Here is a 21,132-nt window from a genome sequence, read left to right as displayed (position 1 = left end):
GGAAAGAACCATCGCTACCTGGCAATGTCAAATTAGTGCTCAAGACAGATGACACTTTTACATATGGGCTGAAACCACATTAAAATGGAAAAGAAAAAAAAATGAGGAAAAACCTACTAGCCCTGCAATAGTTTTGGTATTTCACTGACTATTTGTAATTAGTTTATTTCATAAGACTTGCTTTTCTCATTAATTGCATTGAAAGCTTTTACGCGAGACAAAAATGCTTGCCTTCGAAGTCTCCAAAAGGACACGATTGTAAACTTTGTCTCAACACAACAACGGCAGTAAGCAGAGTATTATGCAGCCTTTTTCTAAAGAAAAAAAGAAAACAAAACTTTTAAAAAATCAACTTTTGAGTGCCCATGGGGGCCACTTATCTGCTGGGAAAAGTGACCTGTCCTTAGAAGCCGTTAATCGCTTTCCCTTGTGTAGCCATACTGCTGTGACTCATATGAAACCCAGCCTAACATGAGTCCATGAAAACACACTGTGAATCCAAGTTTCCGAAGGCAGAAGGATCTTACCATTTCCTCCTCATACAATCAAAGGGAAATAAACTCCATCAGCTTTGGAAAGAAACACAACTACCAGGATTTAAACACGGCTGTTATTCCAGAGCAGCAGCTGGACCGTAAAGCACCCGCGTACACGCAGGCTCCCGCTTCACGCAACAGCGATACGCTGAGTGCCTTCACCACTTACTTGGGGACCCATAACTTATTTCTAAAATAATACTTGTCTGAAGCCAAAGGACTCAACAGAAAAGCCACAAAATCAGGTTTTCTAACCGATTTTTTTTTAATAAACTATAGAAGAACAAGACAACATTTCAACCAAAGTCATGACAGCTGCATGCTTAAAAGCAGATACATACATGTCTCCGGATTTTTCTGTTCTCTTTTTAATTAAAAAAAAATAAAATAAAAGGCAGAAAAACAGTCATGTGAAAGCTGAACGAAATGCATAGATTTCTATACATATTCAAATAATAGCAGACTAAAGCAAGCAGTAACACAATTGGAAAAAAAAAATGTTTTAACAGTGATTCCAGATCTACGAAATCTTTAAAAGGAAATTTCAGTTCTAGGAATCTTTATGCTGAACAAGTTACATTCTTATACAGCATTAAAAGAAGTTTTATAAATTGAGGCACTAGAAACAAACTTGCTTACACAATAGCTCAAAATGCATCTAGTATGCGAACTGAAAAATCTACAGGCCATAGCGTGCTAGGAATTTAGAACTTAAAAGGTTGCATTAGACTTGCACTCACTCACATTGACACAGTGGAAAACTACTGGCTTTCCAGTTAAGAGTAAAATCAGATTCTGATTGTTGGTTCCAAACGGTCATCTTCCGAGCTCTTTCTCATTGTCCTCACTTGCCTCTTATGTATTCTCATCAAAGGAAAAAAAAATTGAGATGTTGCTGTGCCACCCCATTCAGCAATATTGACAAAGAAATGCAAAGCGCCTGTCCTTGCGCACAGTTCTATCTACGGTGCTGTGTTCCCTCACTTCATCCTGCTCCCCCACAACACTGAGCTTCTACGGGTTAATAAATCTGTTTAGAATTAGATACTCATGTTTTATGAGGGATGCTTACTTTTACCTTTTGATCTGCATTTTCTATGGGGGTCAGGGAGTATTAAAGACAAATAGTCTTCCAAAGTAATTGGAGTCATCACATAGCAAGAAGAACTTGAGACAGAAAGAAAGGAGCTCATATGGGTATGTATGCTGCTTTCCTTATGAGGAAGAGTATTCAAGATCCAGTGAGGTTTCCACCCAGATGCTACAGTAACTGGGACCCTCTAAACCCCTACATTAAAATATACCTCGATATTTTAATCAGGCACTTAAATAGAAAATTAAAAAAAAGCAGTAACATTTAACACAGATATTGTGATAGCTCTTCTTTAAGGCCAGAACGTCTTATATGAAGAACTCAGGAAATTAACTGTCCCACAGAACCAAATAAATCATGTCAAGGGCTAAAGGAATATAGAGTCCCTCACTAGACAAGCATGTTTAAGAAAAAAAGAAAAAAAGACTGAAAGATGTTTAGCAAATATTTGGTAGAAGCCATTAACCACAAACTTATATTCTTCACTATCTAATGCAAAATGTAGTGCAAGGTTATTAATCCCTTGAGAAGATGGATCCTAAAGTAAACATTCAATGTGCTTTAATTTACAAGAATTTTTTTTTTCCCCACAAAAAAAAGCTTCTCCTCTGATAACAAGCTCCCTGAGGGAATACATTTATTTTTTCAAGGGAAAAATGCAATCATTTAAAAACAATCTGAGAAGCTCCCACAATCAATTGTTGCCCTATTTTGAGCCATAACACCCTCCTGATAAACACCTCTTTGGAAAATGACCAATCACTCACTGGTCCTGTAAGAGGGACTGTGATATCTCTTCTTTTAAGTAGCATTCTGGAGATGAGAGTAACCCTTGTTTTAAAATGGTCATCAACATATTTTAGTCCACTTCAAAGTCATAGGAAATACACTTCAAAGTTATAGGAAAATTCTACCTGCAAGACATCCTCTACCAACATTTAAATGGTTAATTATAGATTCTGTCACTAAAATACAGAATCAAGGAGAAGAGGTGGAAATTCAGTTGTAAGGCTAACCACTTGAGAAGTTCTATTCATATTATGCAAGTCAAGGGACAAATGAAAGAATCTAAAGACACACAAAACATTTTTATGGTAATGAGAATGCCAACTGTTTAAACCACTCTTAAGTAATTTATTTTTTTACTCATGATTTACAAGGCCTTGATTATTAGACAAAATAGCATATTTTAACTAAACTCAAAAAAATACAAACCAATAGAGTATAGAAGGAAATGCTATATGGTTCCGTAGAATACGTCACACCCAGTGCACGCACTGCTTCACTTTTCTCATCTGAACCTTTCTGTCACTTATAGGATTTTTGCAAAGAAATATTTTGGTCTAGCCAACTTGTAGTGGATAGTTTCAGACCACTGAATTAGGCTCTAATTCTGGCATTAGTCTACAGTCTAAACCACTGCAGATCTTTCAAAGTGTTTAGTGTAATCAAAAACTGATCTAGACATTTTTAAGCAGTTAACAATAAAGGGGAGTTATAGACTGCATACAGTTCAGTACGGTACATTAACTGAAGCTAAAAGTTTTAGTATTCTTATTGCCAATTTCTCCTAAATTTTAACAAGCAGAACTTCTTTGCAGATACATTATTGCTGAGGGTAATAAGGCTGTTGAGGAAAAGGGTATCCTGGTTGTTGAGGTGCTGGATACGGTGCTTGTCCAGGGTTTTGATACATAGGTGAGGGTGCATATGGCAGATTAAACTGACCATACATGTATGGATTATAGCCCATTGGCATTGGCATCTGGCAATACCTGTGGGAGAAGGGGAAAGCATGTTTTAGTTGTAAAACACTGATGATAATCTGGAAACAACAACTCATTAATAGATACAAAAAGACATGCAATCACTGCAAATGCTTTCCTTTCATTTTCCTTTTTGTGCAGCAGAAAGTGTGGTAACTCTCAAGGATCAAACATGAAAAAAATTATAATGTATGGAATAGAAATGCAGACAGAAGGTAGAGTAAAGACAAGTTGCTCGAACTAGAACTGATCTAAATTGACTCTCTTATGTTTAATATCATTGTACATATTTTAACATTTGCTGAGCCTGCTACTGAAGGAGAGAGCAGCTGCCTTCAATTCCTTGTGATGACTCCAGAAAGACAGAAAAAAGCATCAGAAGAAAAAGCACTCAACTGGAATTTTTTCTGTATTTTTCAACATCTTTAGCAAGATACCAAGATTTGAAAAATAGAGATATGCCAACGCTGATTATCACCAACTGATTATGCAAGGGCTGGCAATAGTTCACAAACCACAGTTAAGGAACTACAGTCCTAAATCCCTTCTCTTTTAAAAAAGCCAAGCTACAAAAAAGTAAAATGAACCTTCCCACAAATGGTACCAGCAAATGATTCCAACAAGAATTACATTATTAAAACTTTAAAAAAAAATCATCTTGCCTCAAACACTAAACACGCCTTCAATTATGACAATAACTGATTTCAAAATGTCACACACAACAAACAAGTGCTTTCAGATAATGGGATAACAAAGAACTGCCTAAGTACCCCCATGGCTTACCCTGGGTAACCTGGATAAGTTGGGTAAGGAGGTCCCTGTGCCTGTGAAGGTGCAGTGCTTGCTGCAGGTGCACTGGCTTCTGGAGTAGGAGCAGGAGCAGCAACAGGAGCTGCAGCAGGAGCTGCTCCAGAGGGTGCTGATGCAGAAGAGGAACTGCTTGCTGCAGAAATCACTGGTGGTGGTGGCCGTGCTGGTGGCTGTGGTTTAGTCCCCTAACAAGAGAAAGTGAATTAAGCTGGAGCTTCTTTCTGGAAGTCTTGGAATCAAAAGCTGTAGTTATAAGACTAGTTTGTTTTTATTTTAATTTTAAATGGACATTCTCTATTTACTTTATATAGATAATAAAGCAAAGCATCTAAAAAGCAATAAAGCTTTCCATTTCAAATCTATAAATTATGAACACCAGTACTACATAATACATCTCTGCAAAGTCTTTAGACTTTGCCCTCTATTTCACTTTCAACACATTTCCAAATGCACCAACACATTAAGGAGTGATATACACAAAGTACAGATCAGTCTGCAATTCCAAAGTACAGACCTTCTATCTTCCACCCACTAATTCCATAGCATATATTTACCACCATGGTTCTGGGTGCTGGAGTAGGAGCTGATGATGCAGCAGGTTTACTTCCTCCAGCTGATGTGGTCTGATACGTAGGTAGAGGAATAGAGGGAGCACTGGGTTCCCTAGCAATGCTTTGCTGCAAATCTCTGTTAAAAACAAACAAGCAAACATACAGCTTAGTTTAAGAATTGTTTGTTACACACTTCATAAGCTAAGCTAAAAAAAGATGCAACAGACTAAATCTAGTATTTAAAGCATAATCACTGGGCTAGCTCAAACTAAATTTTAGTCCAAATCACTGTCACAGCAACAACCCTCTAGCCAATCCTCTGATTAACTGTTACATCTATTTTCTAATAATGTCTTTAGGTTCCAACTTAATACTGTGTACAGATCACCAAATCAGCCAAAAATTTTGGGATCAGAAATTACAGAACAGTCAGAACATTTAGCAACTTGGAAGCTTTTCTGAGAACCTAAGGAAACATCAAAGCTATGGAAAAAGTAAATTTTAGTAATTTTGATGTGTAAAGAGATGCACTAATATAGAAGAAATGTCGTATTGCATATAGATTGCCCTAAAGGAAATAATATTGCATGCAAATACTGCACATCTAACAGAACTGTAACAAAAAAAAAAAAGTCTGGTACATAGTTGGTGATATCATTTATATCTGGGTAAACATAACTACAAAAAATCCCTGGTAAAAATCTGAATGGTTTAGCACACGAGCTTTCAAGTTCTCTATCTCGTTCCCTCTACTGTTGGAATTACTCTTGGTAAGATACTTTGATAAGATATAAGGAAGCTTTGGTGTCATGGTGTAATACAAGCTGCCATTAAACAGCAGAACTTTACAGTCACGAAAACTCCAAGGAAGCAGCTTTTAAGTTATGTATGTTCTGAAGAACGTAGTACACTTCTCAATGCAAAGATTCAACACTTCAGTTTGGGCAGATTCTTCAGAGAGATTTTAGGAAGCATTTAAAATCTGAGACAGTTTTATGTAAAAATGATAGGTGAGCAACATGTAACAGGTAGAACTTGATACCTGGCATGCTGAAAGAGAAGAAAGGGGAGACTGACAAAAGCACACAGTCTAGTGAGAAACAAGCTACAGGCTCATATTATATGGTATGCAAAGGTGAGCTCCAAAGAAGAAGAAATCTGGTAACTTGTAGAAACTTGGTAGAAAAAACAAGACTTGAACAAAAAAAACCCCAAGAATACTGTCCTCGCAGCTATCCCTTTAGTAAAAAGGAATTGCAGAGAAAAAGCTGGAAAATACTGTCCTGATGCTCTGTTACATACACATATGTGTATCTCAAACTAATTGTTGAAGATAGTGGAGTAACTATTTAACACTGTATTCTACTGAAACTAACAAAAACAAAACTTAGCATCTTAGAACAACACCTAAGGAACAGAAAAAATAATTTTCTTCTTAAAATGACACTGCAAAAACTGATGGCTTTCAGAACAGCAGTACCACTCAGAGTAAAGTATATTTTAACTACAAAGTGATCAAATGCATTAAATGGAAAGCTTAAACACGATTAAAACTGACCCTCCAATGGGAAATCATTATGTGATTATGCAGGGAAAAAAAATATCTCTAGTTCTAAATGAGACACCAGCTAAACAAGTTTACTTTCATTAAGTGAAGATGCAGCCCACAGACTTTTTTTTTTTTCTTCTGAGGGAGGAGGGGTGGTACGGAGTGAAGTGGCAAAATATACAAATATACATTTTATTCACTCAAACAGTGGGTTGGGTACACTGAGAAATACATTTTGTAGACATATATTACAAATATCCCAAATCTGATCAATGCCCCAACCTTGACAGGATTCAGTATCAGTCAATACACGATAAAAAAAGGTATCACGGCAAGATCCAGCTGAATGTAACATCAACACTAAACCTACAGATTTAACACTGAACATTAACATACTAGAGATGCGAGACACTCGGATCTAAGAAGCCTTGGTTACAGAATCACAGAATGGTTGAGGTTGGAAGGGACCTCTGAAGCTCATCTAGTCCAACCACCCTGCTCAAGCAGGGACTCCTAGAGCACATGAGCCAGGATTTTGTCCAGGCTGGTTTTGAATATCTCCAGGGAGGGAGATTCCACAACCTCCCTGGGCAACCTGTTCCAGTGCTCAGTCACCCTCACAGTAAAGAAGTTCTTCCTTATGTTCAGGTGGAACTTCCCATGCTGCAGTTCATGCCCGTTGCCTCTCATCCTATTGTTGGGTGCCAATGAGAAGAATCTGGCCCCGTCCTCTAGACACTCTCCCTTTAGATATTTATAAACATTAATCAGATCCCCTCTGAGTCGTCTTTTCTTCGGGCTGGACAGGTCCAGCTCCCTCAGCCTTTCCTCATATGAAAGATGCTCCAGTCCTTTTATCCCCTTAGTCGCCCTTTGCTGGACACACTCCAGGAGTTCCATGTCCTTCCTGTACTGGGGAGCCCAGAACTGGACACATTGTGGGTCCAGGTGGGACCCCACCAGGGCTGAGTAGAGGGGGAGAAGAACCTCTCTCCACATGCTAGCAAAACTCTTCCTAATACAACCCCGGGTGCCGTTGGCCTTCCTGCCCACAAGAGCACACTGCTGGCTCATATTTAGCTTGTTGTCCACCAGGACCCCCAGGTCCTTCTCCACAGGGTTCCTTAAGCAGCCTACAGCTTCCAAACTGCATGAACGTAGGATGTGGAAGAGAGGTGGAAGGGGTTGCATACCCCTAAGAATTAATTTACAAGCAAAATGCCCAACTGAAAAATAACAACTGTACAGAGGCTGTAGTCAGGAAAGGTAAAATCTGAGGGCTCAGCATCCCATTCAGAACGTGGTACATGCACAGAACAACTGCAGTTTCACCAACTGAAGCTTTACTAGCAGCTAAGCTACGTGCTTTGCTAAAGAACATCAATTAAATGGCAAGCCTTTCCAGTTATGCTTTCCTCTTGAGCCTAAAAATCATGGCTGAAGCATACTGCATTAGCCTGATCACATGTGAGGGACACCACCACCAGCAGAAACTTTCCTTCTCATGAAGGACAAGATCCACTTCTCTCCCTAGCAGTGTAGACAACCCACATATCTAAACAATGACAAAATATCAGATCAGTCCAGACTATGGAGGCAGAGGTGGAATACCAATGTTTCCCCCCCCCCCACGACACTGGGCACATGGAAAGGAATCATATGCTGAAGCATTTGGCTAATTCTCAAACCAAAATGACATCAGGAGCAAGGTAAGGTGTAGAAATCCGAAGTTCCTCACAGGAAAGAATAAAACAAAATTATTAACAGATGCATGCCAAAGAGAACTGAGAGTGAAATCATGGTAAGATGAAACAGATTCATGGTGAACTCTATACAGACACAGCAGAGCAGACTGCAAAGTAGATTTTTTCCATTTATTTATCCTATCAATATTCCTAGTTTTTCAGGGGAGGGGAAGGTGGGGTTAGGATTAAGGCAAAGAAGAGGTGACAGTCTTAAAAAGACCTATTCTCCCTTTCTCATGTCATCAAATACCTTAACACACATGTCCCAAAGATTAATTTCTGAAAAACACTTAACCATTTCTACAAAGCCTAAACAAAATATTGAAATCTTACTTGAGCAGTTCATCTCTTTCAGTCTTGCGAGCAAAGACAATATCACTGCATTTATCAGCAGGATTTCTGTCAGCTCATTGTAAAACTAGTGAAGAAACAAAACAACAAAAAAAACAAACCACCATGCTCAATCAATATTTCCAGACTCCATGCTAGCATATTTCTACATATTGATCCAGGTATAGGTGTTGTATTATTACAGTGCCCAGAACCTCCCATTCCAGTAGTCTGCTAGTGCACTTTATTATGCTTTTCAAAAGCAAGTACTAGCTGTTATCCCTATAATATCACACATTTTTTGTGCTGTTTTTTTTTTAATATATATGTGTGTGTGTGTGTATAAACACTGACACAGTTCAAGATAATTAGAAAATGTATTACCATTGGAACAAAACTAGATAATTTCTAGTTAATCTAGGTGATTAACTATTTTTTTTAAAGGATAATTTTACATTTTTTTAGTTTTACTGCCTTCAGTCAGTTCCATGCATTTCATTTGTATAGACATTTCAGTCTTTTTCTTCCAGTGAGATATCAATAAACCAGCAAAAAGTACTTAATACAGAAGCAGTAAGACATCTTCCAGAAGCCCAGATCAAAAAAAAAAAATGCAAGCTAAATAAAGCCCTCCTCATCTCTCCTTACACGTGCAGTAGCAGTATATAAAACATAAATTTGATAAGGTGATTAAATACCATGGGAGAACAGATGAAAGAATTCCTCAGATAAAACGGCTCATCTGGGTACTTTAGCATCAGTTCAGCTGTAATTAACACCTTTTCCTATTTTAATATAAAGCAATGCTCAGACAAGCTTATTTTTCAAATAGGAACAAAGAAGCCTTTCACAGCTGTCAAAACAATCAAAATTTGAGCAACTCACTGCCCTCACTTCAGCAGTAAAATCCTCAAAAACGTCTGCAGAGTTTATGATTATTTTTGATTCACAACTCACTGTGTAAATAAAAAAACCCAGTTCTTCCAATCCCTTACGTGTTACCATACCTTTGTGCCTTCTTTTAAATTGGCTACAAGTTCCACAAAGTTGTCATTTGCTACAGCTAAGTTCTTCAGAACTTCTTCTCTTAAATTAGATTCATTGTTTGATTGTTTCATCTTTGAAAAATCCTGATGTGCATTCTTAAAAGAAGGGAGGGGAAAAAAAAAAAGAGCAGTGAAAATAATGCAACTTAGTTCCATGTAAGATTCTGTATCTTTTGGTTTTTAACTCCTCTTCCTCATTGCTGCTACCCCCTTTTCCCAATACCTACCCTTCCTCACCTTCCATCCACACTGTGCTTCCTGATACTTGCTGTCTGCCAGGTGCAGTGGCTATTTCAGACCTATACATCAATTAACTCACTGGCAGCAGGTATCAGCTAATTATTTGTTCTGTTGTGGGCTGCCTTCAGCTAATTCTTAAGTTCATACTACAGACTCTTTCAGAGGCTATACTAATTAGGCTCTCTCCTGTGCTACCCTCCACTGATATTCATAAAATCATACTGAAAGTATTCTTCAGAAGTGCTACCTCAAATTTGGTTGACATTGGCAAGCCATTAAAAGGACAGGTAAGTGGAAAACTTACAGAAGGATCATCTGCATCTCATTTCTTTGGTGGAAAATAAATGAATAAGTAAACTTTAAAAAGGCTACTTCAGCTGCCAGAAGCAGTCAAACTTGAACTCCAGGACATTCAAACATCAAAGTAGTATCCATCATGATTTTAAAAAATTCTTAATGTAAAAACCTTGATAAACATGGGCCATATGGTCAATTAGAAACATTTTTTTCCCTTTTGGAAGTTTCTTGCTCTTGCCATCCAAGTTGCAGTCAGAAACTGCAATTAATCTTGTGCACAAATAGGCCCCATCATTACTCAAGCCACCACTGTCACTTGTCCAAGCACTAAAACTTTCTCTTTTGCCGGATGTTTCAGGTACCTGTCTCTAGTGTTACTGACAAATTAAAGCTGAATTTATAAATAAAACTTTGGGAAAATTCTCATTAATTTTTACTTTGACGAGCTTTGCACATGCTGGAAGTCAAGCACTTGGTAAATAGCAATTATGAATAAACCAGAAAGTATTTCGGAGACCCAAAATGTCTTCTAGTAGACAGTTAAGGACAGGTCTCCTGTTATCCAAGAAAGAATTATTAAAATGGGATCAGGGAAGAAAAAACCAAAACAAAACAACAAAAACCAACAAACCAAAACAAACCCAAAAACCTAACACACCAGTTAAGCTTCTTTCAAGGGCAAAGCCATCCACAGGAGCTCTGGGAGAGTCTGCTAAAATTTCACATTTCTTTCCAGTGAACATAAAAAACACCCCTGTATTTTTCAGAGATCAAAGGAATAAAGGAATATCAACTGGTCTGTGATAGAATAACAAGCAAAACAGAGTATAAAGCAAAATGAGGCTTCCAAAGCACTGGAGAGGTAGAAGAATCATTGCTCCTCAGTTTAAGAGGGAGGAAGACATACAAGCTGTTGTACCTGAATGTTCTTGAGAAGTTCTTCCTGCTTTTTTAGGGACTCTTGCACTTTCTGTGTGTAACTTCCATAAATTCTGTCTAGCTCAGTCACAGAGATAGCCTCCTCATTTATAGCACCATCCTGTGCAAGAGCAGTCAGGAATTTGCTCGTCATGTCAAAATTTACAGATTTCAGGTCATTTTCCAGTTGTTCTCTCTCCTTCTTAACTTCATCCAGATTGGCTAGCAAAGTTCTTAAGACATTAACAACCTAGGCAATAAAAATAATCAGAAGTTAGCATTTTTAGAGGAATTACTGCAGAAGTATACTCTTACTTGTTTCCATCTTGCACTCCTCACTGATGCTGACAACACAACTACATGAGTATTTGTTTATAAATGTGTTTAAGTTGACAAACCAGGAAAAAATGCAGTGCAATAGAGATCTTCAAGTATTTCTCAAGCTAGATTTTTAAATCTTTTTATATTTTTTTTTTAAACTGATTAGATACCATCCAATAGGATATTCCAAAAAAAAAAAAAAAAAAAAAAAAAAGGCAGTCAGAAACACTGACTTCAAACTACTCCCATGAGAAAAATAATCATGTTGTTGTAAATGAGCCATGACTTTCTTGGAAAATAAGTTGGAGTAATTGCCTGATACTTCAAAATACTGGGCCGTGTCTCTGACACTGCCTAATTGTCCTGTGAACCTGGGCGCTATACCCCACCACGCTACATAACAAAAATACTCAGGAAAGATTATAATAGTCAACCAGTCTTGCTGTCCATGGTGACTGAACTTGCTCACACTAAGTGTAACAAAATATACTCGAGCAGATTTTAAACAAAAGGCCAACTAACCAATGTTATTTATCTCCTGTATCAACTGCAATAGAAACCAGAGCAGCTAAGGATTACCTTCCACATCAATTCACGTTAAGTTTACTTTGTTAGCCAAATAGTGCTTCTGTTCAAAACAGAAACAAATTTCAACGCTTTACCTCACTTCCTTGTAATGTTTTTGCTGGGTTGGCTGAAGGAATGGCTGCATTCAGTTCTGACTCTGGCTTACACAGAAGTGCGATCGTATCCCGGTGAGACTGATAACGCTCTTTAACTTGGCCATCTGCTTGCACAGCTTTATTCAAAATATTATGGTAATTGGCTCCCTCTGGTGGTGGGAGGAGAAAAAAAAGGGTGTTTATATCATTTCAAAACTTGCTTTATCCAAGCCTTGCACCAGAGCACTTTTCATGCTGCTCAGTAAGTCTTCATACATTTTTATGAGCCTGCACATTATGATGTTATTAAGACTTATAAATAAAACTTAAGCTTCTAAGTTATGTTTGAAACAGTGCATAAACTAGGCACCTATATTAATTCTCCAGAAAACCATACAAAAGTATACAAGTGACAGTGGTTTGAGCTACTCCCCAGATTTAAACCCCTATAATGTTGCCAAACTAAGGCAGTCGTATCAGTCCCTTGTTAGCTTCAAAACAACATATTAAACACACAGAAAACATGCTATAGCGATGGCCCTAAGTAGCCTGACTAACTGCCAGGGGAAAAACAAACAAACAACAAAAAACCCCCCATCAAATCAAAGAACAAACACCTTGATGGGAAATACAAAAAAAAAGAGATGTTAATATATAAAGAAAAATACACTAAAGTATTTAAGAGGTAACTGCAACCAGATCCTCAGGAGGGCAGCCATTTTTCATTACATATGCTTTCTGTAACTTTAGCATGCATGTGCACTCCAGGGGTGCAAAAGCAGCAGCAAATTCTCTGCTATCACATCATCTCCCAACTCCAAACAATAGTGCAGACTGCAATAAGGGTATTTCAGCATAACCTCTCCTAAACTGTAATTTTTATCTTTAAAGATAATGTCAGACCATTGAAAATGACTTTAATTTACACCATGAGAACGGACATTTTTAGAGCATCTCCAGAATCCAAGTGATCAAACACAAACTTTACCTGCCCTTAAAGGCTTATAGAGTTCGTTGGATGGCGTTCTCTGCCAGCGTTCTTTGAACTTTGTTCGCAGGTCATTGTCTGTAGTTTCTTCTTCATCTAATAATCTTAGTGACTACAAGAGCAAAACATTAGTTACATCCATTATAAGCGGTTCTAAACATGAAACAGCTACAAAATATACAGCTAGTATAGAAAATATAAAGAAAGCTGATACATCCTTTATAAATTTAATTTGGCAAATAAAAACCAGGCATGAAATGCACAGATCACCTGAATGTCTTTAGAATGTTTCCTCCTCCCCCAACAATTTTAAAAACAAAGTACTTGTAAGGGAACATCCACATGTGACAGTACAGTATTTGTAAGGACTGAACACTCAAGTGGCACATTTTCAAAGGCCAGTAACATTACCAGCATTTTGGATAACCGTGCATTCTGTTGCCATTTAAAGAGAAAGAGTTCGGCGGTGTTTTTTAAGAATGTTTTATTGTTTGCAGTTGCTGAGCTTACTTCATCTAAAATTTCTTTGTTCCTTTGTAGCAGTTCAGGCAGATCTTTGATCAGCTGATCAACAGTCTGAATTCCTCCCTGTTCAATCACAGACTTAGACTTGTTCAAAATAGACTGAGGAACAGTATCACCAGAGACATCTTCGATAGCAGCAGGAAGATTGAGGGAAGCCAACACACTGAAAAAGTCAACATATTAAATAGCAACTCATTCACAGTATTAGATGGTGTTATCCTGTAAATAACACTGCTCTCCAAACAAACAATCGCACGGTCAATTACAATTGAAACAAGAGTATGATGTACTCCTGCACAGAAATTTCACACTGAAAACTCTAAACTTATTCCTAGTGTACAGCTCACCAAAAATAAGTTTCAAAGCTCTTAAAAGCTAAACAAATCCTAGTCTTTTAGCACTTACAAAATATGGGAAATATTTTCAGTAGTGACTATATGGTAGAAAAAGAAACAAATGCCTTGAGTTACATTCCTGTCTTTCAGCTTTTCATTATTATTTAAGAACAAAATTCGGGGGGGGGAAAAATATCATGTATTGAGTCACTGGTACAATCAAGCTGATCACTGGAATATTAAAATCCTTCTAGATTAAGAGAAGTGGCATTTTTTCTGAGTAGATGTCAGACTCCTAAAAAATGAGGAAAGATAGAAAAAAGTTAAGTATTATTTGTTCTTAATATGCTTTCAGTCTAAATACCCCTGCTACAGCTTAAGTTTGCCAGCCTACCATACAGTAATAAAAAACTGCTGCTGTAATCTGCATGTCTGCAGGCTGCAAGGCAGCCAGGGTTTACGGGCTGTTCCATAACTCCTCTTGATAAATGTAACAAGAAGCCATACTTACCCATTTGCCAGATTTGTGGCTTCTCTCATCTGGGCTATTAACCTGTTTACTAGATCGGCCTTTCTCTGGTTATAAACACTCACAGACTGCTGAACTTGCAATGGAACCATCTTCTCAAACAGGTCTGCAATTAAAGTAGTATAAATTATTCAAGTTGCACTGTGAAGGTAAAAGGACCCAAACATCTTCACATGTTGTACTACCGTGACCTGAACAGTTTAAAATACTCCCCCCACTCCCCAAGATGTCTTTAAAAAATATATTTCTACAGGTCTCCAGATTAGATTTCAGTTTTTAAGACTGAAATTGATTTAGAAATAATTTAAAGAAATTATATTTAAAATAATTGTAGGATAACAAATCCTACAAGATTTTCCTTAGAGCTTAATTTCTAATTCTGCTTTTTTAAAGAAATATAATGAGAAAGGGAAGAGAGGATCATTTTTCAGAACGCCCCTGTACAGCCAACGAAGTTTTTAGCTTTATGGAAGGCCAGCAACTAGGTTAGTTAAGACTGTACAATTTTATACTTTTCCCTCATATTATTGTTCCTTCTGAAATTAAAAAGGTTGATTTAACACAGAAAATACAGTTGTTGAGAAAAACCTGAGAAAATCTTTTAGAGAAGTTGCAGATAATGATTTTCAACTGTGGTTTATTCTTCCAGTACTTTTTATCATCAAGTAATAGAACAACAAACTGGGAAAGACAAACGGCAGTTTCAAAACCACTGCTGTACACTCAACCCAGCACAAAAGTAATTGTTTACCTTTCCATGGTACAAATGAACTTTGGTGGCCATGTGTTTCACAAGGTAACAACTAACCTGTGTGCTCAACACACTTTGCTTACCAGTGAATTTCTGACTGAGGGGAACAACCACTGGAGTAGACTTCACAAGACTGGCTTTTCCAATGGATTCCAAATCTTTCAAGTCAGGAACCCGGTCATGGTAAATAAAGTCATTGTCTTTTTTGGCAGCTGTAAGTGCACGGTTGATTTTGTCAACCAGATCTTTAACATTTATATATTCATCATAACGAGAAGCCACTGTTTTCACCAAGTCTGCTGCATGCTAAAAAAAAAAAAAAAAAAAAGTTAAAATTAAAATAACTTTTCTTTCTCCCTTTCATATATACTTATGAAAACAGATGAGCTTCACAGTCAAGTAAATACTTATATGTATAAGTATCAACGTATATGATCAATATTATTTCCTTACAAAAATACTATCCCCTCTTATATGTATCAAAATGGTAAGAGGAGATTTTACTCATTAAAATAATTAACAAGAAAAAAAAAAACAAAACAACCCAACAGTAACCAAGTTAATATCTCAAAATAGCTTCACTATGACTCCACGAAACCTAAAAGTGACAAGTTAGAGGCAGTAAGGCTTCAAACACCCATTCACAAAAACAACCCAACACCCCACCATGTCACTGTCATATTGTTTCATCAAACCTACAGCAGCTTGCTTTAGCAGGCAGTGCAAATTGTTTCTCAGACCCTGCTCACTTGCTTACATTCCTGAAGCAAGAGGCCAGAGTCCTGCTTTTCACACCTGCCACTAACACCCATCGAACCTTGAGCTCAGAAAGTGCAGAAACTGCTGGAATCCTACTGCACATTAAAATAAAATACAAGGTCTGCTGTCTTCACTTCTCTCTGCTCAGCCTAGATGCAACCCTGAGGTATCTGTTTTTCCTACATCCAATTTACTGCAGGAGAGGTGCAAAACTTGGACTGTATCTGTTCAATCCTGATTAAATTTGTGTTGTGAATGTGTAAAAACAAACCAATAAGAAGCAATGTTAGTCAAGGTTTATGTAAACTCACAACAATTCCAAAACTCAAATTTCTTGGGACTGTGAAGTGGAACCTGAGGTACATTAGAAGTGAAGTGTATTTGAAATTTGCTGAGATTTTTTTGCCACATTCCATTGTGCCATAAATTACACAACAGTACTTTTGGTTTGATACAATACTACAGTCTAACCAGCATTTGCCAGAAACAGGAAATGAGAGGAAAAGAAACAGGGACATACATATATACTTTAATTTGGAAGAATTTAGATTAATCTTCTCCCCCCAAACTTAAACCATCTCTGTTCTAGTGTTTAAAAAGGGAAATACAAAGAGGGTATTACTTTATAGCAACTGTATTTTTTCACAAATTCAAAAAGGATACCAAACCTCTAATTTAGATTAATTATGGAAGCAGTATTTTAATAACTATAGAGAACAGGATTTTAGTTTAATCTTACTAAATGTATTAAATAAGATGACACAGGATTTTAACTTCTGTCTACATGCTGTTCATGAACCAGTGCTATAAAATAAGTAATAATGGAGCATTTCCCCTTAGGCTTCACTGAAAAAAAACCTCAAACAACAACAAAACATCATCAAAAACCACATATCCAAAAAAACCCCACCAAAACTTTAACTACTCAGTATGAAGGAATACTTCCTGTAACACAACATGAAGAAAAATCACTGACACAAGTTTATTTACTATACAACTTAACAATGACAGTAAATTTGATATAGTCAGACCTGTCAAGGGTGAGCACTAAAAAAACCAAAGGCATTAATATTCTATTATAGTAGAGTCCTACAATCACAGAATGTCAGGGATTGGAAGGGACCTCGAAATATCATCCAGTCCAATCCCCCTGCCAGAGCAGGAACCTAAATGAGATCACACAGGAAGGCGTCCAGGCGGGTCTTGAATGTCTCCAGAGAAGGAGACCCAACAACCTCCCTGGGCAGCCTGTCCCAGGGCTCTGTCACCGTCACTGTAAAGAAGTTTCTTCTCAAGTTTCAGTGGAACCTCCTGTGTTCCAGCTCACACCCATTGCCCCTTGTCCTACCATTGGGCATCACTGAGAAGAGCCTGGCTCCATCCTCGTGACACAAGAAAAGGAGGTCTGTTAGGCAGATTGGAGATTCAAGAATAAACAACAGATATGCTTTCATCTATCACCTAGTAACATAGTCATAATGTAACAACTTGCTATTAGAAGTTCATACAGGCACTTAATTTTCATGCAAGCATGCAAAAAAAAAATTCCAAGCTCCGTCCCACACCGAGTCAAGAAATACATAAAGGGAACTTTCAAAATGTCAACGTGATAGTCTTATACAAGTCTCTCAACCCTCCTGCATGTGAATAAATAGATACTGCACATAGATCCCACCAAGTCAGTTGAAGCAGCACTTTATTTCCCCCCCACCAAAGACCAGGGGACTTGAAGTAGCTCCTTTTAGCCATTTTTTTCCCTACTGTACTTACAGCATGAAAAGACCTTACTCATTACAATGTCTATATCTGAGTCCCTCTAGAAACCAGATATAGAGGCAAAAAACTATAAAGATACCACCTTTTGTACACTTCTCAAATGGTTCAGATTTAAATCAGGACTGCAAGGAAGGAGTAGATATAGGTATAGATCAGGCAGAATTTTAATGCTTCAGGGATTTTTAAATAACATTACTTAGGAAAATTGATTGACAAACCTGTTATATTAGTTATACTGGGATAAGAAGCCTATGCAAACATAGAGATACAGACTTTGATAGCATCAAGTAGTATCACACTGCCCTAAAAACATTAAAATACATCTTTATAAAAGCTACAGATTTACCTCTCATCTTTGCAGCTGCTAATAATTTGATTCATGTGACAAACATGCTCTACAATTTTTGAATACAGTTATTTGAATTTTGGAACTCTGAGGTAGCTTTTCAGGATTTAAATTTTTCCCAAATATTCCAGAGAAACAAAAAAGTTACCCACCTGTAACCTCCCAATTTCTTCACCAAATTTCTTCTGCTGTTTTGCCAGGATAGATTGATGATATTCTGCATTGGCCTGCATAATGCAGTGCTTTGCAGCCAGAACAGGAAACACCTCCTGGAAATAAAAATACTGACCAGGGGAAAGTCCAACCACATTAACCACCACAGACAACATGGGATGCAGGAAGAAAAAGGAAGAAGAAAAGGAAATTAGAATCACCCAAATTAATGGTTTAGATAGGTTAAAACATTAGAGGTAAATGTCAGAGACCACATGACTTTGCATGGACTGAATCCAGTCTTTTTTTTTTTTTTATCTGTTTTTGCAAAATTCTTAGTGTCCATTACTTTACACAAACTACAATTTAAATTCAAGCCATTAAGTCACAACATTTACTCCAAAGATTAGAAATGCATGCATATATTAGAAAGGACAGTTGCAAGAACACCTCCAAACGCCCCCAAGACAAAGCCAAGACAAAGTGTTCTTAAAAGAAGGGGAGAAGGGGAATACAGTACTTTTTTATTATTATTTAACAAAGCAATTACACTTAAACAGCAACAGGCCTATCAAGAAAGTAACTCCAAAATTATGAAAGCAAAGAACAAATAAAGAGGACCAATAACTATTGACATGGAAAGCAATTCAAAAGTCAATTTTAGACTTGTATATGAATGCACTTATCTTTGCAGGAGTACCAACCAAGACATGAATAAAACATTATGCTGCAGCCCACAGTATAGGTATGGTCTTTGATCAAGGATTTGGCCTTATTGTTTTATTTCTTATATCAAGGAGCACTGGAAAACTAGAGCGATGTTTTAAAGACCTCAGTATATAAACATCTGCTTCTTCACATCTATGCAAACTTGCTGCCCCCACAGAGATAAAGAAAAAAATAGAGAGACACAGTAAATTTGGAAGAAAAAGCTGCCTAGGAGACCTTGCAACTGGCGTCTGACACATCAAGTCAACCTCTATTTCACACTCCTAAACACTCAACTGTTCTCAGAGCTGGTGTTAACTCGTGGAACCAGCAAACCTTATTATGTTCTTTCAAATAATCAATTGACAGATTACTGTGCAACTGGAACAGGGAGCACATCTATGGCTTAGAAAGGTCCACAATAATAAAAGACAAAGCAATGGCTTTATTATATCCCCTTGCCTCTCAGAAATCAATCATAAATATAATACCTCAGTGAGAAATTGGCCCAATCTGTAAAATGTCGCAGAATGCATGACAGGAAATAGGTGCATACATAAAAGAATCTATCAAGTTCCAGCCAAGCAAGATAACAATTTAACTTTTAAAACTTTTTCTTTCCCCCCAAGAAAAGCCACTGACTGGCCTACAAAGGCAGTTGTGTAATTTATTGCTTAAGAATAAAAATGCATACTTTTACTCTACTATGTTTGCCCTCACGCACACAGTTCCCATCATCATCATGATTCTATTCTACATTAGAAACCAGAGGGAAGAAAAAATTACCTGATTTTTTTCCACCCCCCAGAGGGAATAAAAGTGCTTTTAGCAAATACTTTGGCAATTATTTGACTAAGATTGCATATTAAGTTATAGGACCAGACATCAACCACTACCATTTATCACTAGTAAAATATTTATGTTTTCTAGTGTATTTTCAGTAAATCTAGTATATTTCACATTTTATTTGTAACAAGACAGACCTCTGCAAGCTGGAATAGTTACAAGTTTTGAAACTATCAATGGATGAAAAATAACTGCAAGTTAGCAACAAGGGATGCTTCCTAGGGACATTCACAAAAAAAGCACTATGGAAGACAATCTCCTACTTAGCAAGATATAAATTTCAAGAGTCCAGTAATATCCAAAGTAAATCTTAACCAATTTTTACATTGGTAACACTGCTCAAAAGGCTTTGTACTACTTTATTGTTTGAACAGAACTGATACATTTGATACACTGAAAACCTGCTCATTTTAAAGTATTTGTTATACAACATATATTCAAAGAGTGTGAAAAAAGATCCCTCTGCATCTTCCAAATCCAACAGCACTCAAACACTCAAGACTGAACTGAGATAATTTACAAGTATCAAGACTGTTTTGAGGTGGAGGAAGAGAAGGCAGGCAGAAGGACAGAGGACACACAGTGACTTCCAGTCATGTTTCTCATTAACAGGTAAGTGAACAGTGCCACTGCATTCATGCTGTCAACATGGGAGCAAATTTCACACAAAAACATTGAGACTAGAAACCAATTAAGCCCCATTAGAAAGTGTTAGTTTGAAAAACAGATTTAGTGAGGCATTAAATACTAAGAAGGCATCCCTAAATGCTATCATAAACATTTCAAGTTCACTTTAAATGAAATGTGTTGCAAGTAAAAATACACTTCATGTAATAGGATTTTACTTATTTAAAAAACCCACACTATGTTTTTCCTCCCAGATTCTTCTCTGTTTTTTAAATTACGGGTTCACTTCCCTGAAACACAGTAATACATCAGCTTTTCTTGAGGATAATATTTTAAGTGTATTTCATGAAGTACATTGTAAACAATAACAGCTATTCACAGTAACAGCAGATCCCACATTAACTCCAAGAGAATCACTAACCTTGGGCAACGTATCTTTATACTGACATTGTTTGTAAGCATCACCATAGTAATCTGCAGCTTGATTAGCTAGTTTAGCTATGATACCATCTTTCATTTTATCTGAGGGGAGGGAGAGAAAAAACAAACAACAATTATGATTATCACCAGTTTTTACAAGCAAACATGTAAATTATTTGATCTTCAAACAGCAACAACAGCATTCTAAAGGTACAGCTTTACATTATAGCTCAAAGGTGGGATCCCGTTCTCCCCTCTTGACATTCAGCTGCAGTTTCCAGATTTTCTACTTCAATCATAACACTCAAGGTTCAGTCAGTTGTACAAGAAATCTTTTGGCAGCTGCTGGCATTTATGCAGGATTAAGAGTGAACCTTTACCTCGGACCAATGGCAAGCTGCCAATAAAAGCCACAGTCCCACTCTAACTCTGGCAGCTTGTTCCCAGCCCTTCCCTTGTGCCAGCACAAATGTGTGTGCAGCCATAGTCAAAATATTTCACTGAA

General features: G+C 37.2%; 1 protein-coding gene across 1 annotated transcript in view; it reads right to left on the bottom strand.

Moving 5' to 3' along the window:
- Nucleotides 1-2,740: 2,740 nt before the first annotated feature.
- The window catches only part of LOC104521969 (programmed cell death 6-interacting protein-like), a gene marked incomplete at its 5' end in the record, with an annotated part of 27,169 nt that continues 8,777 nt past the window's right edge, over nt 2,741-21,132 (bottom strand). The window contains 14 exon segments of the mRNA XM_029084035.1: nt 2,741-3,404; nt 4,179-4,390; nt 4,760-4,892; nt 8,384-8,441; nt 8,444-8,468; nt 9,388-9,522; nt 10,883-11,131; nt 11,865-12,034; nt 12,853-12,964; nt 13,363-13,540; nt 14,224-14,347; nt 15,076-15,298; nt 18,026-18,142; nt 20,629-20,729. Coding sequence (XP_028939868.1) covers nt 3,236-3,404; nt 4,179-4,390; nt 4,760-4,892; nt 8,384-8,441; nt 8,444-8,468; nt 9,388-9,522; nt 10,883-11,131; nt 11,865-12,034; nt 12,853-12,964; nt 13,363-13,540; nt 14,224-14,347; nt 15,076-15,298; nt 18,026-18,142; nt 20,629-20,729 — 2,006 coding nt within the window.

This window comes from Antrostomus carolinensis, unplaced genomic scaffold (genome assembly GCF_000700745.2).
Source record: "Antrostomus carolinensis isolate BGI_N321 unplaced genomic scaffold, ASM70074v2 scaffold8200, whole genome shotgun sequence".
NCBI classification, from domain to species: domain Eukaryota; kingdom Metazoa; phylum Chordata; class Aves; order Caprimulgiformes; family Caprimulgidae; genus Antrostomus; species Antrostomus carolinensis.
The sequence above is the reverse complement of the archived record's forward strand: the minus strand, read 5'-3'. Positions and strand labels throughout refer to the sequence as shown.